The 24263-nt window shown below is 38.4% G+C and overlaps 1 protein-coding gene and 1 non-coding gene across 6 annotated transcripts in view; both read right to left on the bottom strand.

Moving 5' to 3' along the window:
* The window catches only part of STAG1 (STAG1 cohesin complex component), a 417614-nt gene that overhangs the window by 84884 nt on the left and 308467 nt on the right, over positions 1-24263 (bottom strand). For all 5 annotated transcript variants that reach the window (XM_074405880.1, XM_074405879.1, XM_003930952.4 and 2 more), the window contains 5 exons: positions 15724-15816; positions 15536-15625; positions 15170-15373; positions 13780-13850; positions 9459-9546 (listed from right to left, as the gene is read on the bottom strand). In XM_074405880.1, coding sequence (XP_074261981.1) covers positions 9459-9546; positions 13780-13850; positions 15170-15373; positions 15536-15625; positions 15724-15816 — 546 coding nt within the window. The remainder of the gene's footprint in view (positions 1-9458; positions 9547-13779; positions 13851-15169; positions 15374-15535; positions 15626-15723; positions 15817-24263) is intronic.
* Positions 22249-22356, bottom strand: LOC120360876 (U6 spliceosomal RNA). The gene has a single exon (XR_005577277.1). It is a non-coding gene; the product is annotated as a U6 spliceosomal RNA (small nuclear RNA).

The raw sequence follows: 24263 nt of genomic DNA, 5'->3' as shown, positions 1-24263 counted from the left end.
AGCATCCTGAGTAGCTGGGATCACAGGAGCATGCTACCACGCTCAGCCAGTTTTTCTATTTTTAGTATAGATGGGGTTTTGTCATGTTGCCCAGGCTGGTCTCAAACTCCTGGCTTCAATCATCCACCCGCCTTGGCCTCCCAAAGTACTAGGATTACAGGCGTGAGCCACTGTGCCTACCCAAAACGTGACAACATACGTTCCTTGTGAAGAATGTATTTATGTCTAGCGCATCATGATGGATTAAACACTAGCATTTAATCTCTCCCCATAATTGTCATTGAAACAACATAAAAAGATACCTGAAAAAAAAAAATAAGTACAGCTGGGTGCTGTTGCTCATGTCTGTAATGCCAGCATTTGGTTGGCAGTGGTGGGAGGTCCTCACTTGAGCCTACGAGTTCCAGGCCAGCTTGGGTAACACAGTCAGACCCCATCTCCATGAAGTATTTCTTTTAAAAAATTAGCTGGGGTGTGGTGGTACAGGCCTGTGGTTCCAGCTCCTTGCGAGTCTGAGGGCCTGGGAGGTGGAAGATGCAGTGACCTGTGATTGTGCCACTGCACTCCAGCCTGTGTAACTGGGCAAGTCTTTGTCTCAAAAACAAACAGGCCGGGCACGGTGGCTCACACCTGTAATCCCAGCACTTTGGGAGGCTGAGTGGGCGGATCACGAGGTCAAGAGATCAAGACCATCCTGGCCAACATGGTGAAACCCCGTTTCTACTAAAAATACAAAACTTCGCTGAGTGTGGTGGCATGCGCCTGCAGTCTCAGCTACTTGGGAGGCTGAGGTAGGAGAACTGCTTGAAAGTGGGAGGCAGAAGTTGCAGTGAGCCGAGATCGCGCCACTGCACTCCAGCCTGGCGCCTGGCAACGGAGCAAGACTCTGTCTCAAAAACAAACAAACAAAAAGATAAATACAACAAAAATAAGAGTTTGCTGGCCGGGCGTAGTGGCTCAAGCCTGCAATTCCAAAACTTTGGGAGGCCAAGGTGTTGTACTGGAGCGAGCATAGAAAGTTAATACCAAGACAAAAGTATGCCAAATTGCAGGGTCTTTATTGCTGGTGGCCATGAAGGACTCGAGTCTCTCCCACCTATGGCCCTGAAAGGAGGGTGTCAAGATCTTTTATGCCGGTAAACCACCTCGGGGGTGAGGGTGAGGGGCTTCGGACATTCTGATTGTTAAGCGGTTCACAGAAGTCAAGATAAGCCTCAGTTTACACATTGCCTGGGTAGGTTGAAAATTACAGATCTTAGTTACTTATTTTAAGTTGCATGGGCCAAGATGGCGTGGGTTTGGACTGCTTGCCTGTCACATTAGGGTTACAGAGAGCAGTTTCAGCGGAAAGCCGAGGTATGGTTGAGGTATGCAGTTTTATGGGACTTTTACCCTGTCACAAAGGCAGGCAGGTCACCTGCAGTCAGGAGCTCAAAACCAGCCTGACCAACATGGTAAAATCCCATCTCTTCTAAAAATACAAAAATTAGCTGGACATGATGGCAGGCACCTGTAATCCCAGCTACTTGGGAGGCTGAGGCAGGAGAATCGCTTGAACCCGGGAAGCGGACGCTGAGACTGCACCACTGCAATTCAGCCTGAGTGACAGAGCAAGACTTTGTTTAAAAAAAAAAAAAGTTTGCCGTAAAGCCAACATTAGAAGGCATGGGTAAAGTGGAATAGTAGTGCAAGCTACCATAAACAGGACATTAGCAGGAGAATATGGGAAGAGACAACGAAAAAAATTTTAAACTTGAATTTGAGTGAGTGTGCCATAGCTATGTGACCTAAGGCTAGTTATCTAATCTTTATGCTTTGGTTTCATCATCAACAAAATGAAAATAATGATACATATTCTATAAAGCTGCCACAAAGCTTAAACAAATGAAACAAATGTAAAGACCTAAAAAGACTTAAAGCAAATGTAGAAGACTTAAAAGCCACAGGCCTGGTTACTCCGTCCTGTAATCCCAGCACTATGAGAGGCTGACTGAGGTGGATGGATCACTAAAAGTCAGGAGCTTGAGACCAGCCTGGTCAACATAGTAAAACTTCCTCTCTACCAAAAATACAAAAATGAGCTGGGAAAAGGTAGTACATGCCTGCCATCCCAGCTACCTGGGAGGCTGAGGTGTGAGAATTGCTTGAAAATACAAAACTTAGCTGAGCACGGTGGCACATGTCTGTCATCCCAGCTATCTGGGAGGCTGAAGCCTAAGAATCTCTTGAACCTGGGAGGTGGAGGTTGCAGTGAACTGAGATTACATCACTGCACTCCAGCCTGAGCACGTGTCGGGGGAGCTTAAAATAGTACCTAGTATATAGTAAGAGCAAAATAAAAGTTTTCTATCCCTGATAACTTGAGAGGTCCAAAGTCAGTGACGTATGATTATACTTCTTTTTTATGGGTATAGTTACACCCATTTTGTTCTATAGCAAATACTATTTACAAAAAAAACCTATAAATGCTGTCTACTGGTTTTCTATTTTTAGAATCTACTGAGGGTTGTGGAAAGTATAAAGCAGAAAATTAATATTTTATTTTTCCAGATAATATTTCATCTTCCAAATGGTCTCATAAAAAATAAAATAAAAAATCATTTTTCTTATGTTATCTGAGATGACATTTAGATTTAAAACTATACCAACAGAAAATAGGAATAAAAGTCACAAAATAGGATAGAAAGAATTTAAATATATCTTGACTTTATTTTACCAGTGGGTATAAAGAGATACAATAAATTCTGAAATGTGTGTGTGTTTTTTTTTTTTACAAGCTAATGATTATTGTCATTGCAGAACTGCAGTAATTTTTAGTACTCTTCACAGATTAAAAATTCATTAGCACAGAAAAGGGCATAAGCAGACCCTGAAACATACTCTTGTGACAGAAAGGATGAAAATGCTTAAAAAAAAAAAAAAAAAAAAGCCAGGGGAGGGGTGCTGGCTCACGACAATAATCCCAGCACTTTGGGAGGCCGGGGGGTGGGGTGGGGGGTGGTGGTGAATCATGGATCATGAGGTCAGGACTTCAAGACCAGCCTGGCCAAGATGGTGAAACCTTGTACTAAAAATACAAAAATTAGCCAGGCATGATGGCAGGCACCTGTAATCCCAGCTACTTGGGAGGCTGAGACAGAGAACTGCTTGAACCTAGAGGGTGAAGGTTGCAGTTAGCGGAGATTGCCACTGCTCTCCAGCCTGGATGACAGGGCGAGACTTTGTTTCAAAAAAAAGAAGAAAAAAAAAATCTAAAGTACATAGGAACTGGATTGAAATGAACTCCCACTGGCCAAGTCTGCTACCATTTGAGCACCAAAATAAATGAGAGTACTGATTCACAATTCGTCAAATAAAACAGAAATAAAATAGGTATCTATGGGTCCACAGTATATCATTTTTTGAAAGAAATTTAAAATTGTAAAAAGTAAATGAATGAAAAGAGAAAGGAAAGTTCTTCCTTACAGTAGAGTGCCAACTAAGAAATACAAAATAAACAACACACTTAGAAAATCACTGCTTTAGTCACTACTCTGTGACCATGACAGTAATAACTGAGTCAGACAAGGATCATAAAGCAATACTAAAACTATTATGTCAGAGTCTGATAAGAAACAGGATTATTACATAGTTTTAAAGAATACTTCCACAGCTTACTTCAGTAACTAAAAAGGATATCGGTAACTAACTACACAGGAGAAACTTGGCAAACTTCACCTTAGTCAGTGATCAGAGTTAATAACATGAATAATGAACAAACTGACATCACCTGCCTCCTGATGTAATGCACTGACAACAAAATAGCAGTAATGCAGCAGTCCTGCTAAGAATGTGTACCTGAAATTCAAACATGCACATCAGGCAAAACTCAAGAAAGAACATTCTGCAAAATAACTAATCTATCTATACTCTTCAAAATGTCATGAAACATAAAGGCTCAGAAATAATTTCAGATTAAAGAGACAAAAAAAATTTTTAACAACTAAATGCAATGTATTATTCTGCACTGAGTCCTAGGCTGAAAAAAATTGTTGAAGGTTGAGGTAGCTGGGGCAATTTTTTTCTTTTGTTTTTGAGACCGAATCTCACTCTATCATGCAGGCTAGAGTACAGAGGTGCAATCTTGGGTCACTGCAACCTTCTGCTCCTGGGTTCAAGTGATTCACATGCCTCAGCCTCTTAAGTAGCTGGGATTGCAGACATGTGCAACCATACCCGGCTAATTTTTGTATTTTTAGTAGAAACAGGGTTTCGCCATTGTAAGCCAGGCTGGTCTCGAACTCCTGACTTTAAGTGATCCACCACACCTGGCCTAATATGTATTTTATAAATGCATATTAACATATGTAACACATATGTATAAAGACATATGTTGTCCAAGTACAGAAATGTGGGAAAATATTGAAACTGATTAGGTGAATCTTTCCACAACATTTTTATAATTTGATTAAAAAAATAGAACATAAAATTTCTTTTTGGTCTGCTACGTATTATTTTCATTTTTTATATTCAAAAAATTTTTATTTTTTGAGATGGGAGTTTTGCTTTTTTTTCCCCAGGCTGGAGTGCAATGGTGCGATCTTAGCTCACAACAACCTCCGACCCCTGGGTTCAAGTGATCCACCCGCTTTAGCCTTCCAAGTAGCTGGGATTACACGTAAGTAGCTGGGATTACACGTATGCGTCACCACACCTGGGTGATTTTGTATTTTTAGTAGAGACGAGGTTTCTCTGTTTTAGGGTAGTCAGTCACAAACTCCTGACCTCAGGTGATCTGCTCACCTCGGCCTCCCAAAGTGCTGGGATTATACGCGTGAGCCTCTGCACCCGGCCTATTTTTAAGATTTTGAAATAGAGTCTCACTCTGTTGCCTAAGCTGGAGTGTAGTGGCAGGATCTCGACTCACTATAATCTCTGCCTCCTGGGTTCAAGTGATTCTCGTGCCTCAGTCTCCCAAGTAGCTGGGATTACAGATGTGTACCACAATGTCCAACTGCTTTTATATTTTTAGTAGAGACAGCATATTGCCATGTTGGCAAGGCTGGTCTAAAACTTCTGGCCTCATGTGATCCGCCTGCCTCAGTCTCCCAAAATGCTTGGATTTCGGGTGCGTGCCACCACACCTAGCTGGTCTTCCACATACTCTAAAACTATAATGGTTGAAACAGTACTGGTATGAAAAAAGATAAATCACTAGGAGGGAAAAAATACACAAATGCACAGGCATACACTGGATATAGTACAGGTTTACTCCCAGACCATCACAAAAAAGCAAATACTGTAATAAAGCAAGTCACAAAACCTTTGGTTTCACAGTGCATATAAAAGTGTGCAATAGCATTATGTCTGAAAAAACAATGTACATAGCTTAACTAAAAAATATAATACTTTATTGCTACAAAATGCTAACAATCACCTGACTCTTCAGTGAGTCATAATTTTTTCAGTGGTGAAGGGTCTTGCCTCAAATGTTGACAGCTGCTGACTTATCAGTGTGGTTGTTGAAGGATGGGGTGGCTGTGGCAATTTCTTCAGATGACTATGAAGTTTGCTGCATCAATTGATTCTTCCTTTCATAAAAGATTTCTCTGTAGCATGTGATGCTATTTGACAGCATTTTTCCACAGAACTTCTTTCAAACTGCAGACAACCCTCTCCCACCCTTGTCACTACTTTATGAACTAAGTTCATGTAATATCCTAAATCCTTTGTTGTCATTTTAACAATGTTCACAGCGTCTTCACTAGGAGTAAATATCATCTCTTTAAATGCTCATCCGTAAGAAGCATCTCCTCATCTCTTCAAGTATGAGTATGAGATTACAGCAATTCAGGCACCTCTTCAGACTCCACTTCTAATTCTAGTTCTCTTGCTATTTCCATTACATCTGAGTGACTTCCTCCACTTGTCTCCAAGCCCTCAAAGTCATACATGAACATTGAAATCACCTTCTTCCAAACTCCTTTTAATGTTGATAGTTGGACCTCCTCCCATGAATCACAAATTTCTTAATGGCGAACCCTTAACGTTGAATCCTTTCCAAAAGTTTCTCAATTTTCTTGCCCAGATCCATCAGAGAAGTCACTTTCTATGGCAGCTATTAGGCTTATGCAATATTTTTTCTTAAATAATTAAGACTTGAAAGTAAAAATTACTTCTGTTGTGTTAGCAGTCATGAAAAGTGAGAGAAGTGTGACTCTTCCACTTGAACATTTAGAGAACACTGTAGGGTTATTAAGTGGCCTAATTTCAATATTGTTGTGTCTCAGGGAATAGGGAGGCCTGCGAGGGAAAGGGATCAGGGAAGGGCCTGTCAATGGAGCAGTCAAAACACACATAACATTGATGGATTAAGTCCACTGTCTTATACGGGTACAGTTCATGGTGCCCCAAAACAATTACAATAGAAACATCAAAGATTACTGATCACCAACCACCATAACAGCTTTAATACTAATGAAAAAGTCTGAAATAACCAAGATTTACCAGACTGTGACACAGAAACACTAAATCAGCATATGCTGTTGGGAAAATGGCACTGTTAGCCTTGCTTGATGCGGGGTTGCCACAAACCTTCAATTTGAAAAAATCACGCAAAAGCAAAGCACAATAAAATGAGGTATGCCTGTGTAATAATTCAGTGAAGGAAGGAACTAAGAACTTATAGTTGAATTGGTTATCATAAAAAAAAGCCAAAAAACAAAAAATAGTCAAGCATACAGCCAATATAGTCTTCCCAAACAGCTAGACAGTGTTAAAAGTGTCTTCAAAACATCAAGTGCAACTGAGAGTCAACAATAATAAACATTTTGGTGGTTCTTCAGTATCCCTGCTCTAAAAGGTATTTTCTCTGAATTCTTATTCTAAGTACACAGTTGGAACCTTAAACAGTGAGCTTGCATGGTTGTATTAAGAAGTGGTTGAGGGCCAGGTACAATGGCTCATGCCTGAAATCCCAATACTTTGAGAAGCCAAGGCAGGCAGATGACTTGGGGTTAGGAGTTTCAAGACCAGCCTGGCCAACATGGTGAAACCTCATCTCCACTACAACTAAAAAAATTAGTCCAGGGTGGTGACAGAGGCCTATCATCCCAGCTACTCGGGAGGCTGAGGCAGAAGAATCACTTGAACCCAGGAGGTGGAGGTTGCAATGAGCCAAGACCGCGCCACTGCACTCCAGCCTGGGTGACAAAAGCAAGACTCTGTCTCAAAAACAAACAAACAAAAAAGTGGTTGAATACAGAATTTCTTCCTTTTTTTTTAAATACAGAATTTCTGTATTTAGTATCTTTACAGATATTTCTCAGAGCTGCTAAAAGGAACAAGAGTACAATCTAGTCCTATTTGAGTCATGCACTCAAACTTTATACACATAGCTAACAAATATGTGTTTAATAACAAAGCCAAGGAACTTTTAATGTCACATAAATATGTTCTTTTATCCAACAATAAAATGGAGAAAATAAGACATATACAATGAAAATAAGCAACAGAAAACCAAAAAAAAAAACAATAGAAGATAACATTGCGAAGCTGTCATAAGTCAGTACTAGGACAAAAATGATGGTATATTAAGTAAAAAAATTTCAACACAGTAGATGAAACAGAGATGTACGCTTTATTCTCTCCTTGGAGTAAATGGAGAAAAAGCATAAAAAGAATATCTTAACTCTCTCATTCACTTTCAACTTAGAAGCATGGCTTGAAAATATGGATGAATTTTATTTAGGCTGCTAGTCTGAGATGAAGAGAAGATGGGAAGTGGAAGTGTCAGAAATACACTTTTTAAAAGAGAGGGTAAAATATTTAGTGTCTTTGCATAAACTGTAATAAAAATACCTAACACAGGCGTCCCCAAACTTTTTACACAGGGGGCCAGTTCACTGTCCCTCAGACCGTTGGAGGGCCACCACATACTGTGCTCCTCTCACTGACCACCAATGAAAGAGGTGCCCCTTCCTGAAGTGCGGCGGAGGGCTGGATAAATGGCCTCAGGGGGCCGCATGTGGCCCGTGGGCCGTAGTTTGGGGACACCTGACCTAACATAATCAGGGACATTTGTAGGGACCAAGAAAATGACTAGTGTTATGCAATTTAAATGAATTAATCACAGCAATAATAAAAACTGTTTTCATAATTAACTTTTTTTTTTTTTTTAGACAGTCTCGCTCTGTTGTCCAGGCTGAAGTGCAGTGGCGCAATCTTGGCTCACTGCAACCTCCAACTCCCAGGTTCAAGCGATTCTCCAGCCTCAGCCTCCCAAGTAGCTGGGACTACAGGCCCATGCCACTGCGTCTGGCTAATTTTTTTATTTTAAGTAGAGATGGGGTTTCACCATGTTGGTCAGGCTGGTCTCGAACTTCTGACCTCAGGTGATCCACTCACTGCACCTGGTCCATGATTAACTTTGAATATAAGATTACTATTTTATCTGTTGAAATTCTTCCTGCTTTTGAGTAATAAAGTATCATCTAAGCATTCTGTATTACCAAATGGAAATTAGTAAAATAACCCCTAAATATTACCTACACTTAACAATGTAGTTGATATTTTGGTCTACGTGAATGTCTGCAATGTACAAAATAAGTCCTTCCTTTCTCATACTGAATCAAGTAGACTAATTATTCTACTGAAGAGTCTTTCAGATTAGGCAAAATTTGTTGAATTCCTGCCCGTTCTACTCTAACTTGCATATGAATGTAAAAAGTTTTAAAGTCTATTAAAGGCTACATGTTGATTTAAGTATGGTTCTAATATAAAACTTAAGCCATGCTTTAATATGATTAATACCTAGAATAGAGCTGGAATGTACCCATCATCAATTTTCATTACGTAATGAATAAACTAAAAGTTTTAAAACTGCTGCCCTAGTAATTAATGGTATTTTTCCTAATAGAGCAATGTCTACCTTAACATTAACATATTTATAATATGTGGCTAGGTGTGGTCGCTCACGTCTGTAATCCCAGCACTTTGGGAGGCCGAGGTGGGCTGATCACAAGGTCAAGAGATAGAGACCATCCTGGCCAACATGGTGAAACCCCATCTGTACTAAAATGCAAAAATTAGCTGGGCATGGTGGTGCATGCCTATAGTCCCAGCTACTTGGAAGGCTGAGGCAGGAGAATTGCTTGAACCTGCGAGGCGGAGGTTGCGGTGAGCCGAGATCACGCCACTGCACTCTAGCCTGGTACCTAGAGACAAAGCGAGACTCTGTCTAAAAAAAAATTTTTTTTAAATAATACGTTATAGCAAAAGTTTTCTATTTTTTCTGCTCTAACACATTAGCAGATATAATACACCTATCAGTAATATTCAATTACTATAGCAAATAATTCTCTCAAAGGAGAAAGCTCTCCTAAAGAATTATCAATTACTTTGCATAAAAAGCTTCTGATAATCACATAAAAAGCTCAACTTTCTAGAGTCACACAGATGGAACATCAATAAACTCCTACCTGTTCTGGCATGGCTCCATGTTCAATTCCAGTCTTCAATAATCTGTAGCAATTACCAAAGAGATCCCATTTTGTGAGATCATGTGCACTGAAATAAACAAAAATGCATTCGTTTTATTCTATAGTGGATGGAAGGAGATTTAAATTTGAGCTGACTTCAAGTGAGTGGAAGAATAAAATAATTTCATTTTGGCTGGGCATGGTGGCTTATACCTATAATTTCAGCATTTTGGGAGGCCGAGGTTGGCAGATCACTTGAAGTCAAGAGTTCGAGACCAGCCTGGCCAACATGGTGAAACCCGTTTCTACTAAAAATACATTTAAAAAATTAGTTGGGCATGGTGGCACATGCCTGCAGTCCTAGGTACCTGGGAGGCTGAGGCAGGAGAATTGCTTAAAACTGAGACACGGAGGCTGCAGTAAGCCGAGGTCACGCCACTGCACTCCAGTCTTGGTGACCAAGCAAGACTCTGTCTCAAAAAAAAAAAAAAATTTATTTGTTTGCAGAATTGAAAAAGAACCATTAAGGAAATGTTCATTAAATGATCAAATTTGAAAGAAAGGTGGAAAGAAAAAGAGATGATACTACGAATTTATTAAATAAATCAACAAAAATAAAACCTCATACATTTAACTGAAAGTTTCTACCACACGGTCAAGCTAAGCTCATAGTCTATTCCATATATGGATAAACTCTCTTTATACTATATTTAAAACTATCTTTCTCTTTTTCTTTTTTTTTTCTTTTGAGACAGGGTCTCTCTCTGTCACCCAGGCTGGAGTGCAATGGCACAATCTCGGCTCACTGCAACCTCTGCTTCCCAGGTTTAAGAGAGTCTCATGCCTCAGCCTCCTGAGTAGCTGAGACTACAGGTGTGTGCCAAGACGCCCAGCTAATTTTTGTATTTTTGGTAGAGAGCAGGTTTCACCATGTTGGCCAGGCTGATCTTGAACTCCTGGGCTCAAGTGATCTGCCTGTCTTGGCCTTCCAAAGTGCTGGGATTACAGACGTGAGCCACTGCATCAGGCCAATTCAAAAGCATGTTTTAAAGAAATCCATTTACAATTAAAAAATATAACCACATGTGTATTTTTGAAAGAGATTTCTTTCACAAAATGGAGATAAAGACAAAATTAGGGGAAAGGAAAATGGAAAAGCTCAAAAATGGCATTATAGCTATTAACTTGAGCTGAGGACTTAGGAAGGTGATAATAGGAAATTTTTAAATTCTCAGGAGCTCCACTACTAAAAATAGTCTTTTTGACACTATTAACTTGTTTTCAAATGAAAGTTGTTTTTTTTTAAATAAAAGTTTGCTTTTCTATGGAATTCTAAAAAAATTTACTTGCATACAAAGGCTTAGACTTTGGAAATTGATTTTGAAATCTGAAGTACTGATTAGTGTAAGAGCTACACTCAAATTCTCTTTGGATAACAAAGTTCTTTGTTTTTTTTATGGAGAAGACAGGAACATCTCATTACAAGGGATGTACAAATTACAATCTGACAACACAAACTTCAGTGATCTGAGTCTTTTATCCTTATTCAAATCCACTTGTTCTATTGACATAGTAATAACACAATAACCAAACAAACACGAACAATACAAGAAAAAAAGCTCAAGGGAATAACTCATGACTTTCCTGAAAATCTTATTTCTTTTTGTCCTTTATGTTAAGAAATAAAAATTAGTATATACTTAGTGTATATAACATGTTACTTTGAAATATGTATAAATTGTGGAATGACTAAATTGAGCTAATTAACATATCGATTACCTCACACACATTCATTTTATTCTTGCGGTGAGAACACTTAAAATCTACTCTCAGTTGGGTGCAGTGGCTCATGCCTGTAATCCCAGCAATTTAGGAGGCTGAGGCAGGAGGACTGCATAAGCCCACGAGTTTAAGACTAGCCTGGGCAACATGGTGAAACCCTGTATCTAGAAAAAATTTAAAATACTAGCCAAGTGTGGTGGCATGTGCCTGTAGTTCCAGCTAACTGGGAGACTGAGGTAAGAGGATCCCTTGAGCATGGAAAGTTGAGGCTGCAGTGAGCCATGATTATGCCACTGCACTCCAGCCTGCATTACAGAGCAAGACCCTGTCACAAAAATTCTTTTTAAAAAATATTAAATTTACGCTTTGCAGTTTTGAAGAACACATTGTTTTCAACTATAATCACCGTGTTGTATAATAGAAGTCTTAAATTTATTCCTCCTATATAACTGAAATGTTAAATCCTTTGACCAATATATCCCAACTCTTCCTGACACCTACCTGCCTGTCTTCCTTCCTTCCTTCCTTTCTCCCCCCACTTCTCTCCTTCTTTGCCCTCCCTACTTCCCTCCATCCCTCCCTTTCTCTCTCTCTCTCTTTCAAGAGAGACTTGCTCTGTCACCCAGACTGAAGTGCAGTGGTGTGATTTCAGATCACTACAACCTCCGCCTCCCTGGTTCAAGTGATTCTCATGCCAAAATCTCCAAAACAGCTCAAAATACAGGTGTGTGCCATGATACCTGGCTAGTGTCTGTGTGTGTGTGTTTAGGCCAGGCTGGTCTTTAACTCCTGGGCTCAAGTGATCCATCCATCTCAGCCTCCCAAAGTGCTGAGATTATAGGCATGAGCCACCTGCCTGGCCCCAAATCTTCTTTCTTACAAGAGCACTATTTCTAAAAGCTATCAATTGAAAATTATACCTGTAGGACTCTACCTGATGAAATAAGCCTAATTTGTTAAATACTGATGGCCTTAAACTTTTACAGTGTATATTCATTACATTAAGTGATAGGTAAATCATTACATTGAATAAATATTATACCTTAAGTGATTAAATGATAGGCCAGGTGCATTTTACGTCTGTAATCTCAACACTTTGGAAGGCCAAGTGCTGGCAGATCACTTGAGGTCAGGAGTTCAACACCAGCCTGGTTGACTTGGAAACACCTGTCTCTACTAAAAATATAAAAATTAGCCAAGCATGGTAATGCATACCAGTGGTCCCAGCTACTCCAGAGGTTAAAGCATAAGAATCACTTATGCCTGGGAGGTGGAGGTTGCAGTGAGGTGAGATCATGCCACTGCATTCCAGTCTGGGCAACAGAGTAAGACTCTGTCTCATAAAAAAAAAAAAAAATAATAATAATAATAATAATAATAATTCAGTGATAGCAAAACATAATCATCTAGAGAAATCTGAATAAAGGAACAACATATTTCAATATACTTCTAAAATTCCCATTTTTAAAAAAAACATACTTTTTTTTTTTTTTTTTTTTGAGACAGAGTTTCACTGTTGTCACCAAGGCTGGAGTGCAATGGCGCGATCTCGGCTCACCGCAACCTCCGCCTCCTGGGTTCAAGCAATTCTCCTGCCTCAGCCTCCCGAGTAGCTGGGACTACAGGCATGCACCACCACGCCCGGCTAATTTTTGTATTTTTAGTAGAGACGGGGTTTCACCTTGTTGACCAAGATGGTCTCGATCTCTTGACCTCCCAATCCACCCACCTCGGCCTCCCAAAGTGCTGGGATTATAGGCGTGAGCCACCGCGCCCGGCCACATTTTGTTTTAATTGAGACAGGGTCTGCCTATATTGCCCAGGCTGGTCTCAAACTCTTGGGGCTCAAGGGATCCACATACCTTGGCTTCCCAAAGTGCTGGGATTATAGGTGTGAGTCATGACATCAGGCCTAAAATTCCCATTGTTATTAATGTCAAACTCAACAAAGACATTCAGTCAGTGTATGTTGGCTAATATATGACATTCATTAAATCTATGTTATCTTTTTGTTGTTGTTGAGATCACATCTGGCTATACTACATATGCTGAAGTGCAGTGGCTATTCACAGGCATGATCATGGGCCAGTGCCATAATCAAGTGCAGCCTTAAACTCCTAGGCTCAAGTGATACTCCTTCCTCAACCTCCCAAGTGGCTGGGCCCATAGCTGTGTGCCTGCACACCTGGCTTACTACATTTACTTTACTTATTTATTTTTTTGAGAAGAGTTTCACTCTGTTACCCAGGCTGGAGTGCAGAGGCGCGATGTAGGCTCACTGCAATCCCCACCTCTTGCCTCTCCTGCCTTAGCAGGAGAGTAGCTGGGACCACAGGAGTGCACCATCCTCTCCTGAGTAGCTAGGACCACAGGTGTGCACCATCATGCGCATCCAATTTCTGTGTTTTGTACAGACAGGTTTTGCCAGGCTGGTCTTGAATTCCTGGCCTCAAGTGATCTGCCCACCTTGGCCTCTCAAAGTGCTAAGGTTACAGGCATGAGCCACCTCACTGCCTTTACTTTAAATAAAACAACATACTTGTGAAAAGAAGTTAACCGCTTTAATGTAGAAAGAACGTTGTAAATATCATCATCATCAGCTTCTTCTCCCTATAAAAAAAGGAAACATCACATCGTTACAATTTTACTCACATTACAGTCTATTACTTACTACCTAAATAAAAATCTTTTAAATTATATAAATAGAATATATTCATTGTAGATCTATAATACAAATAAGCAAAAAGCCAAAAATACCCATAACTCTAACACCTAGGGATAATTAATTTCCGCATTTTAAATAATGTTGTGATAAACATGACTTTGAAAGTTTTCTGATCAATACTATAGGATAAAACCCTTTAAAATTTCTAAGTGAAAGGTATGTACTTGAAAGATTTTCAATGATTATTTCCAAGGTTTTACTGATTGTCAGTCACTTTTGTAGCTTGAAAATTATAATGAAAAACTATAAATAATGATTGAAAAAAACTGCTAAGTTCCAATAGTAAGAAAGAGTCTTTTATAAATCAGTTACATGCTCATGAGAGTACGGAGAACTATGGAAGTCCCAGATTGCCTTATAAATAGACTGGAAAAAGAGAAGGCAAGAGGAAGAAATCACAGAAATAATTAGAAAAATAACCAATTGGGAGATGCTTGCTGATATCTTGGGCATACCAATAATAAGGAGGCATCTTTCAAAGCACACTTAATTTGCATGCCTTATTCATTAGCACATCACAATAATTCAGGAATATTAAATGTAAATTATGTCCTGAAAATAGGAAATGAGTCAGGAAAAATTTGACTTCAAAGAGTTGTTTTTTTTGTTTTTTTTTTTTTTTTTGCTGGGTGCAGTGGCTCATACCTGTAATCCCAGCACTTTGGGAGGCTGAAGTGGGTGGATCACTTGAGGTCAGGAGTTTGAGACCTGCCTGGCCAACATGGTGAAACCGCCAGCCATATCTACTAAAAATAAAAAACAAATAAAAATAAAAATTTGCCAACCATACTGATAGGCGCCTGTTAATCCCAGCTACTCAAGAGGCTGAGGCAGCAGAACTGCTTGAATCTGGGAGGCAGAGGTTGCAGTGAGCTCAGATTGTGCCACTGCACCCTAGCCTGGGTGACAAAGCAAAACTCCATCTCAAAAAAAAAAAGAAAAAAGAAAATGAAAAAGAGGAAAAAAAAAATTTTTTTTCTCTACCCATTCCCAAAATTTTATAGTTTTTATGAAATTTTTTTAAAATAAGGGATAACCAAGGCTGATCTTCATAAAATATACAATTATAATAACAGTGCTAAGGTTTGGAAGGGGCAGACAATTCTACTAGATTTCATTTTAAAATGAAAATGCTTTACATACTCAGCTATCTTAAATTAATTATTAGCCAATATTATATGTACACATTATCTTTCGAACAGACCTCTTGCAACAGGTCTTCCACAGAATGATTGAACCGATCTACAAACTCATCAATCAGTTGGCTTCGAGCTATGTCAACTCTGTTCTGGATGGTATATTCTTCACTGCATAAGATGCTATAGGTTTTACTGCAGGCTTCCAGAACATCTGATTCTACATGTTTCTCCACAACAAACTTAATCTGTTTTAATAAAGCATCCAGATGCTGAGGAGGAAAAAAAGAAAAACTGTAATATTTAGATTAATGAAAAATTAAAAATTAGCATCTGTCAAATAACAAATATGTCTGTAAGAGTACATGAAAATAAAATAATTTAGTTAGTAAAACTATAATAATAGCTGAATTTCAATTTCATAGTATCATTACCTTTTCCATTCTACCTGTGCTGTAGATTTCTAAATCAAAATACTGTGGGATTTGTAGCAAGTTTGCTACCTTCTCTGCATCTGCAGAATACTGGGAGGAAAAGAAGGAAAGAAAAAGACAGTAACTACTTTAATAGTACAATGAAAGCAAACTCAGTAACATAACAAAACTATAAATGAAAACTGTACCTTTGATAGTAACATAGGAAGTGTAATAATAAAATGTTCAGTCAATTTGTTTCTATCATCAATTTGAGTTTTCCTTTCTTTGGCAGTTAGCACCTAGAAATAAAATTGGAAAAGCATAAAAGTGTTGTGCTAATTTGTAAATCCAAAATGTCACATATATTGATGAAGCACTGGCAAATGATACAATGAAGAATTTTTTAAGAGAGGCTTAATGAGTGAAATAAATACATGGAAGTTTATATAAATTTTTATGTTACATGCATTACTACCTTATCAAACAGCAAAGGTTTAGGCGAATTACTATTTGTTTATATCAAATAAAAAGATGCACATTTTAATAAAACCACAATTACAACTATTAAAATACTGAAACCAATCAAAACCCAATTTTTCTAGGGTTTTAATCTCAGTGTCTTAACAGTTATCTTCCTATGTTAAACAGGCACACACTTTTTAAAGTAATGCTTTTTTAATACCAACAGAAGCGAATACATTCTCACTTATTTTTAAATCATAAACTAATAATATCTCTCGATTCATTTACAGTTGAGTCTCCTTGTAACTAAGCTCATAAATCTGTTACGCAGCAATCAACAAAAAGGAGTATAGTTTGTGCTCATGGAACAAATTAAAGCTGATAATGCTCATCACTTTAGCCTGTATCCAACTTGTGAAACCATACCACAGGTGATTCTTATTAAAATGCAAGCTCAGTTTAACATAATCATTTCCCGTAAGTATTCTGCATTTTATTATCTTGAAGGGATTTGCCATCATAATGTTGAATGGCTTTATACAAAAGAAACACTTCAATATGAATTGCCACTTTATAAATATTAACTCCAGTGTTTAAGAATATGTACAAAAGGTAATAACACTGTCTATTTGATTGCTGCTCAGTCTTTTTATTTTTATTTTTGAGACAGAATCTTATTCTGTTGCCCAGGTTGGAGTGCAGTAGTGAGTTCTCAGATCCCTGCAACCTTTGCCACCTGGGTTCAAGCAATTCTCATGCCTAAGCCTACTGAGTAGCTGGGACTATGGGCATGTGCCACCAAGCCTGGATAATTTTTGTATTTCTGTAGAGATGGGGTTTCACCATGTTGACCAGCCTGGTATCAAACTGCTCACTTCAAGTGATCCACTGACCTCGGCCTCCCAAAGTGCTGGTATTACAGGCATGATCAACTGTGCCTGGCCTTGTTGTTCAATCTTTTAAGCATATAAAATAATCACTTGTAAATGATCTACCAACTACTGTGTTTAGTCCTACATAAAGCAATTAAATGGACTACATATAAAAACAGAACTTATGCCTAGCAATGTGTTCAAGACATTGAAAACTATATTTATTATCTTTTGTAAAAAAAAATGAGGGCATGGAATGGGAAAAGTCTGGAAATTGATTTTGACAATGTATGCAACGTTTAAGGATACTGATTTTAGAGAAATGGCTATTTTTGACTGAAAGATTGTTTTTTTCTGAGATGGAGTCTCATTGTGACACCCAGGCTGGAGTGTAATGGTGCAATACCAGCTCACTGTAACCTCTGCTTTGCTTCCAGGGTTCAAGTGATTCTCCTGCCTCAGTCACCCAAGTAGCTGGGGCAACAGGTGCACACCATTACGTCTGGCTAATTTTTGCATTTTTATTAGAGACAGGGTTTTACCATATTGGCCAGGCTGGTCTAACTCCTGACCGCAAGTGATCCGCTCACCTTGGTCTCCCAAAGTGCTGGGATTACAGGCCTGAGCCACCACGCCCAGCCAACTAGTCATTATTTCTAGTAGCAAAAGACTAGCAACAGTCCCAAAGACTGTGCATAAGTGAACTTTCAGTAGTGCATCCATCTCATAGATACTATACAGCCAGAATAATATGAAGACCTCCAAATCAACATATGGACTGATTTTCAGGATGCACTGCTAAAAAAAGAAAGGTACAAAATATCTTACCAGTAAGTGCAGAGTAGTTTAAAAAAATAAAATAAAGGTAGAGAATAATGTATATATCATCTTTTATAAAAGATTGGTAGGAGTGGAAAATATTAATACATCTATCTGTGTATGCATATGCCTTTACCTATTTCTGCAAAATCAAACACCTGAAGAATAAACCAGAAATAAAATAAAAATGGTTACTAATAAGAATGAGGTGTAGAGAAAGGTATATAAATAAGAGTTCTCTGAATATACCTTTTCACATGGTTTCGACATTTTAATTATGTAAATACCTGTTCAAAAAAATAAACGTGGAAAAAAAACCTTAAAGATTCAAAGAGGTGAAAACCCTGTCACGCTAAATTTGGGTTAAATATCAAAATGAATGTATGATTTAAATACCTATGTATATACATAAAAACTATTCCTCAGCTCTGCCTACTAAAAGTGCCTAGCAGAAATGATAAGCAATTATCAGTAAGTACATCCTCTTAACTGACTGCCAGGATTTTAATCTTTAAATACTACTCTGTATTAAATGAAACCATGGCTCACTGAAGAAATGGCTGATTCCTGTGCTAGGGTAGGGTGGAATCCAAATTCAAGTAAATCCCAATGATCCCTACTTTCCTGGTATTCATGCCCTTATACAGCCTCTACCCATAATGTATAAAGCTGACTTGTGTAACCAATAGGATATTTTGAAAATAATATTGTATGTTATTTGAAGTTAGGTTATGAAAGACATAGATAACAGTGTCTGCCTTGTTCTTTTGGATCATTCACTCTAGGAAAAGTCAGCAGACATGTCATGAGAACATTCAAAAAGTCCTATAGAGAAACCCACATGGTGAAGCACTAAGATCTACCACTGGTCAGCACTAAATTGTAAGTCATTGTGGAAGTGGATTTTGCAATTTCAAGTCAAGTTTTCAGATGCTAAAGCCCAGGCTAACATCTTGACTGCAACCCTACGGAAGACCCTAAGCCAAAAGAACAGTTAAGCTCTTCCCAAATTTCTGACCCACAGAAACTGTATGAGATAATAAAGGCTTATTATTTCACACATCTTTAACTTTGGAGTAATTTGTTGCACCACAATAGATAACTACTCAAGCAGTAAAGGTAGAAAGTAAACCTGAGGCATCTTGTTTCCCAAGAAAGAAAGAAAGTGATTAATAAATAAAAAGACATGTGAAAAGGACAAGAAATTAGCATGAAGGGGCTTATCATCAGTCAAAGTTGGGACAACATATACTTTAAAGACTATTAAGGAAAATTTCAGAAACATTCAAAAGCAAAGCAATAACCACTAGCACTGTCATTCTTGTTTCATTAATTCTCCTACAGTTTTTTTTTTCTACGGCATTTTGGGGAAAACCCTTGTACATTTGTCCCTTGAACAACACATTTTGGAACCACATGGTTCATTTATATGTAGATTGTTTTCAATAAATATATTGGAAATTTTTTTGGAGATTTGCAACAATTAAAAAAAAAAACCTTGCAGACAAGCCATGCAGTCTAGAAATATTGGAAAGCCTAAGACAAATTTAGGTTCATCATGACGTACAAAATGTATGTAGATATTTAACATTTACTACCATAAAATATACACGAATCTATTACAAGTAGTTAAAATTTATTAAAACTTAAACACACACTTACAGGTTGTACATGGCACCATTTACACTTGACAGCAATGTGAATACTGATACAGTATTATGGCTGGGAGCAGTGGCTCACAGCTGTAATCCCAGCAGTTTGGGAGGCCAACACAGACAGATCACTTAACATCTGAAGTTCAAGACCAGCCTGGCCAACATGGTGAAATCCCATCTCTACTAAAGAAATACAAAAATTAGCGGGATGTGGTGGCACGTGCCATAATCCCAGCTACTTGGGGGGCTGAGGTGGGAGAATCGCTTGAACTCAGGAGGTGAAGGTTGCAGTGAGCCAAGATCACACCACTGCACTCCTCCTGGGCGACAGAGTGAGACTCTGTCTCAAGAAAAAAAAAAAAAAAAAGACATAGTATTAAGTCATAACTACACAGAATTAACTGGAGCACACCTTATACTACTATAACAATATCATATGCATCTACTGTTGGTACTGTAGTGAGCTCAAGAATTCCAAGTATCCACTAAAAAAGCCCTGTGACACTAACCATCTTTATATCAATAGTTGGGTCTCTCCAGTGAATTGAGTATCATAGTAAAAAGTGATCTCATGGTTCTCATTTATGTTTCATCATGTTTAGTGCAATACCATAAAACTTGAATAACATTATGGGACCCACATGAGCTACCAGTAATGCTGGAAGTTTTCCCAAGAAGCAGAGAAGTTATTACAAGAAAAAACTTAAATTACTTGATATGTCTGCAGCTACAGTCACCCACCATTTCAAGATAAACGATTCTGGTATAAAGACCGATGTTAAAAAAAAAAATTTATAAAGCCATAACTGCTATACCAGCAGGTGCGAAAACCATTGTACCTTTTGCAAAATACCTTTTTATTTAACATCGGGAGTGTAGCTTTTATATGAGTGCAGAATTGCTATTAAAAAGGCACACCTATACTCATGATTCAAAAAAAGTGCTCATAATGACAAAGCAAAAGGAAGGTGAAGGCTACAAAGTTGGAAATTTTAAAGCCAGCAAAGGATAGTTTGATCATTTTACAAAGAGGTTTCACTTTAAAAATGTCAAGAGACTAGAAGAAAGTTTCTGCTGATCAAGAAGTAGCTGACCACTCTCCAAGACGCCATTAAGAACATCACTGAAGAGAAAGAATATCTGTCTGCACAGGTTTTTAATGCAGATCACAGTGCCCTATTCTGGGTGGGGGGGGAGGGGGGAAGCCACAAAGGATATTCATTAGTAAGGAAGAGAAGTAAGCATCAGAATTTAAAGCAGGAAGAAGAAGAAACAGGCTAATATACTCATTTGTACAAATGAAGCTGTTGGGTTTGTCATGAGGACTGCCCTTATTTGTAAAGGTGCTAACCCTCAAGTCTTGAAGGGAAAAGATAAACACCAGATGTCTGTCTGTTTTTTTTTTTTTTGCCAGTAATGTGTAATAAGAAGGCCTGGACAACAAAAAAACCCTTTTCTGGATTGGTTTCCACTGAGGTTTTGTCCCTGAAGCCAGGAAGTATCTGGCCAATAAGGGATTACCTTTTCAAGTTCTTCTGATAATGGACAATGCCCCTGAACAACCAGAACCCCTTAAGTTCAACACCACAGGTATCAAAATGGTCTACTTGCTCCTAAACACAGTATCTCTAAATCAGCTTACAGATCAGGGGTTCATAGAAACTTTAAGGCTCATTAAACATAGTACTCAATAGAAAGGACTGTCAACACTATCAAAGAGAACCCTGACAGAACATCATAAAAGTCTGGAAGGATTACACCACTGAAAATGCCATTGTTGTTATAAAGTCATCAAGCCCTCCATAATAAACACTTATTGGAGAAAACTGTGTCCAGCTGCTGTGTATGATTTCTCAGAATTTATGACAGAACCAATCAAGAAAACCATCAAAGAGGTTGTGGTTATGGTATAAAATATGGGGAATGAAGGACTTCAAAATATAGATCTTAGAGAAATTAGCAAACAGATACCAGCCAGGAATGGTGGCTCACATCTGTAATCCCAGCAGTCAGGGAGGCTGAGGTGGGAGGACCACCTGAGGTCAGGAGTCAGGAGTTCAAGACCAGCATGGCAAGGATGGTGAAATTCCGTTTCTACTGAAAATACAAAAATTAGCTGAGTGTGGTGGCAGGCACCTGTAATCCCAGCTACATGGGAGGCTGAACCCTTGAGGTGGAGGTTGCAGGGAGCCATCCACTGTGCTCTAGCCTCAACAACAAGAGTGAAAACTCTGCCTCGAAAATGAAACAAAACCAAACAAAAAACACCACATCAGAGGTGTTAATAGAGAATGACTTAATGGGGATGAGGGCTTCTCAACTGGTGCCAGATGAAGAAGAAGAAAATGCTGAGGAAAGGGTGCCTGAATTAACATTAGATGATCTGGTAGAGGAGTTCCAATTATTCAAGATAGCTACTGCTTCTTTGGTGACACAGACCCTTGTATTACATGGGCACTGAAATTAAAGCAAATAGTGAAAGGAAGATTGGTGTGACACAGAAACATATTTAGAGAAATGAAAAAGCAAAAAGTCAGAAAGAGATTACAATGTTATTTCTGTAAAATTTCAGTGAGTGCGCCTGCCTCTCCATCTCCTCCGTCTCTTGTGCCTCTGCCACTGGAGACAGCGAGACAAAACCGTCCTCTTCCTCTTAGTGTACTCAGTGTCGAGGATGAAAACTTTTGTGCTGATCCATTTAACAAATAGTAAATATATTTTTCTTCCTTATGATTTTCTTAGTAATTTTTTTCTCCTCTAGCTTACTTTGTTATAAGAATACAGTGTATAACATATATTACATACAAAATGTTAATCCATTGTTTGTGTTAACAGCTTTAAGGCTTCTAGTACTTCAGGCTATTAGTAGGCAATAGAAGTTAAGTTCTAGGGGAACCAAAAGTTACATGTAAAGTTTTCTAAGAATTCATAAAAATATTTCACAAATTTGCATGTCATTCTTGCACAGGGGCCATGCCAGTCATCTCTATTATCATTCCAAATTCAGTATATTTGCTGTTGAAGTGAGCACACGTGGATTTTTGACTATGCAAGTCAGTGCCACTAACCCCTGCAGAGTTCAAGGGTAAACTGTATATAATTTCACCCTTAAATATTTGAGCATATGTCTCTAACAGATGAGGACCACTAAAATTCCTCACAAAATGTTATTTATAAGTATGAATGATTATCATAGGGATTAATATACATTTTTAACTTATAATTGACTTCACGTTGATAATTAATTATAATAAAACATAGTAATTTTCCCCAATATAGGTCCATATCTTTTCTCTTCTTTGTTACCCTTGTCACGTATATTTATGTTATAATTATGTTATAATTACAGTCATATAATTATCTCATAATGTTTTAAGAAAGTTTACAAATTTGTGTTGGGCTGCATTCAAAGTTGTCCTGGGCCACATACAGCCTGTGGGCCACAGGTTGGACAAGCTTGATTTAAATAATTTCATATTCTTTTAAATAAATTAAGGACACACACACACACACACACACACACACACACACACACACACACAGTCTTTTATATCCACTCGAATCCTTACCATTTCAGATTTGTGCTCTTCATTCCTTTTTGGAATCTCACTCTCCAGGCTGGAGTACAGTGGCATGATCTCGGCTCGCTGAAACTTCTGCCTCCTGGGTTCAACAATTCTTCTGCCTCAGCCGCCCAAGTAGCTGGGATTACAGGCATGTGCCACCATACCCAGCTAATTTTTGTGTTTTTAGTAGAGACAGGGTTTTGCCATGTTTGGGCAGTTTGGTCTTGAACTCCTGACCTTAGGTAATCCACCTGCTTTGGCCTCCCAAAGTACTAATATTACAGGCGTGAGCTACTGTGCCTGGCCCATTCCTTCTTTTTTCTTTCTTCATTCCTTCTTGTGGATTCGTTTTATCACCTTGTGTTATTACTTATGGCTTGAAGGACTTCTTTCTTTCCTTCTTTGAGATGGAGTCTTGCTCTTTTGCCTAGGCTGGAGTGTAGTGGCACGATCTCGGTTCACAAAGTCCACTTCCTGTGTTCAAGTGATTCTCCTGCCTCAGCCTCCTGAGTAGCTGGGACTACAGGTGTGTGCCACCATTCCTGGCTAATTTTTGGATTTTTAGTAGAGATAGGGTTCCACTATGTTGGCCAGGCTGGTCTCAAAACTCCTGAGCTTGTGATCCACCTGACTCTGCCTCAGAAAGTGCTGGGATTACAGACATGAGCCACTGTACCTGCTGAAGGACATCTTTTAATATTTCTGGTATGGCAGATCTAGCAACACATTCTCCAAATTTTTCTTTTTTGTTTCTCTGGTAATTGTTTTTTATACCTTCATCTTTGGAAGATAATCTTATTGGATTTATAATTCTTGGTTGGCTACTTTTGTTGACTCACTGAATATGTCATTCCATTGTCTTCTGGCCTCCACTATTTCTGGTAAGAAGTCAACTGTAAATCCCATTGCTATTGCCCTCTACATTTGTTTCTCTCTTGTTGCTTTCAAGATTTTTGTCTTTGTCTTTCAACACAATTTGACTATGTTGTGTCTATGTGTGGAACTTCTGTGTTTACTTTATTTGGGTTTTGCTAAGCTTCTTGAATCTGTAAATTGTCTCTCATCAAATTTGGGAGGTTTTCAGTGATTATTTCTTCAAATTTTTGTTCTGCCTCTATCCCGCTCCTTTCCTTCTGGGACTTCCGATACACATATTTTGGTGCATTTGATGGTGTTCCATCCATTTCTGTGGCCCTGGTAATATTTCTTCAATGTTTCTTCTTCTCCATTCTTCAAAATGGATTACTATTAATTTTCATGTTCATTGTTTCGTTCATCATCTTAAATCTGCTAATTAACATCTAGTAAATTTTAAATTTCTGCATTGTAAGTCTCACCAGAAATTCCATTTGGATTTTCATTAAGATTCTCT

The sequence above is a fragment of the Saimiri boliviensis genome, chromosome 9 (assembly GCF_048565385.1).
Source record: "Saimiri boliviensis isolate mSaiBol1 chromosome 9, mSaiBol1.pri, whole genome shotgun sequence".
NCBI lineage: Eukaryota > Metazoa > Chordata > Mammalia > Primates > Cebidae > Saimiri > Saimiri boliviensis.
The sequence above is the reverse complement of the archived record's forward strand: the minus strand, read 5'-3'. Positions and strand labels throughout refer to the sequence as shown.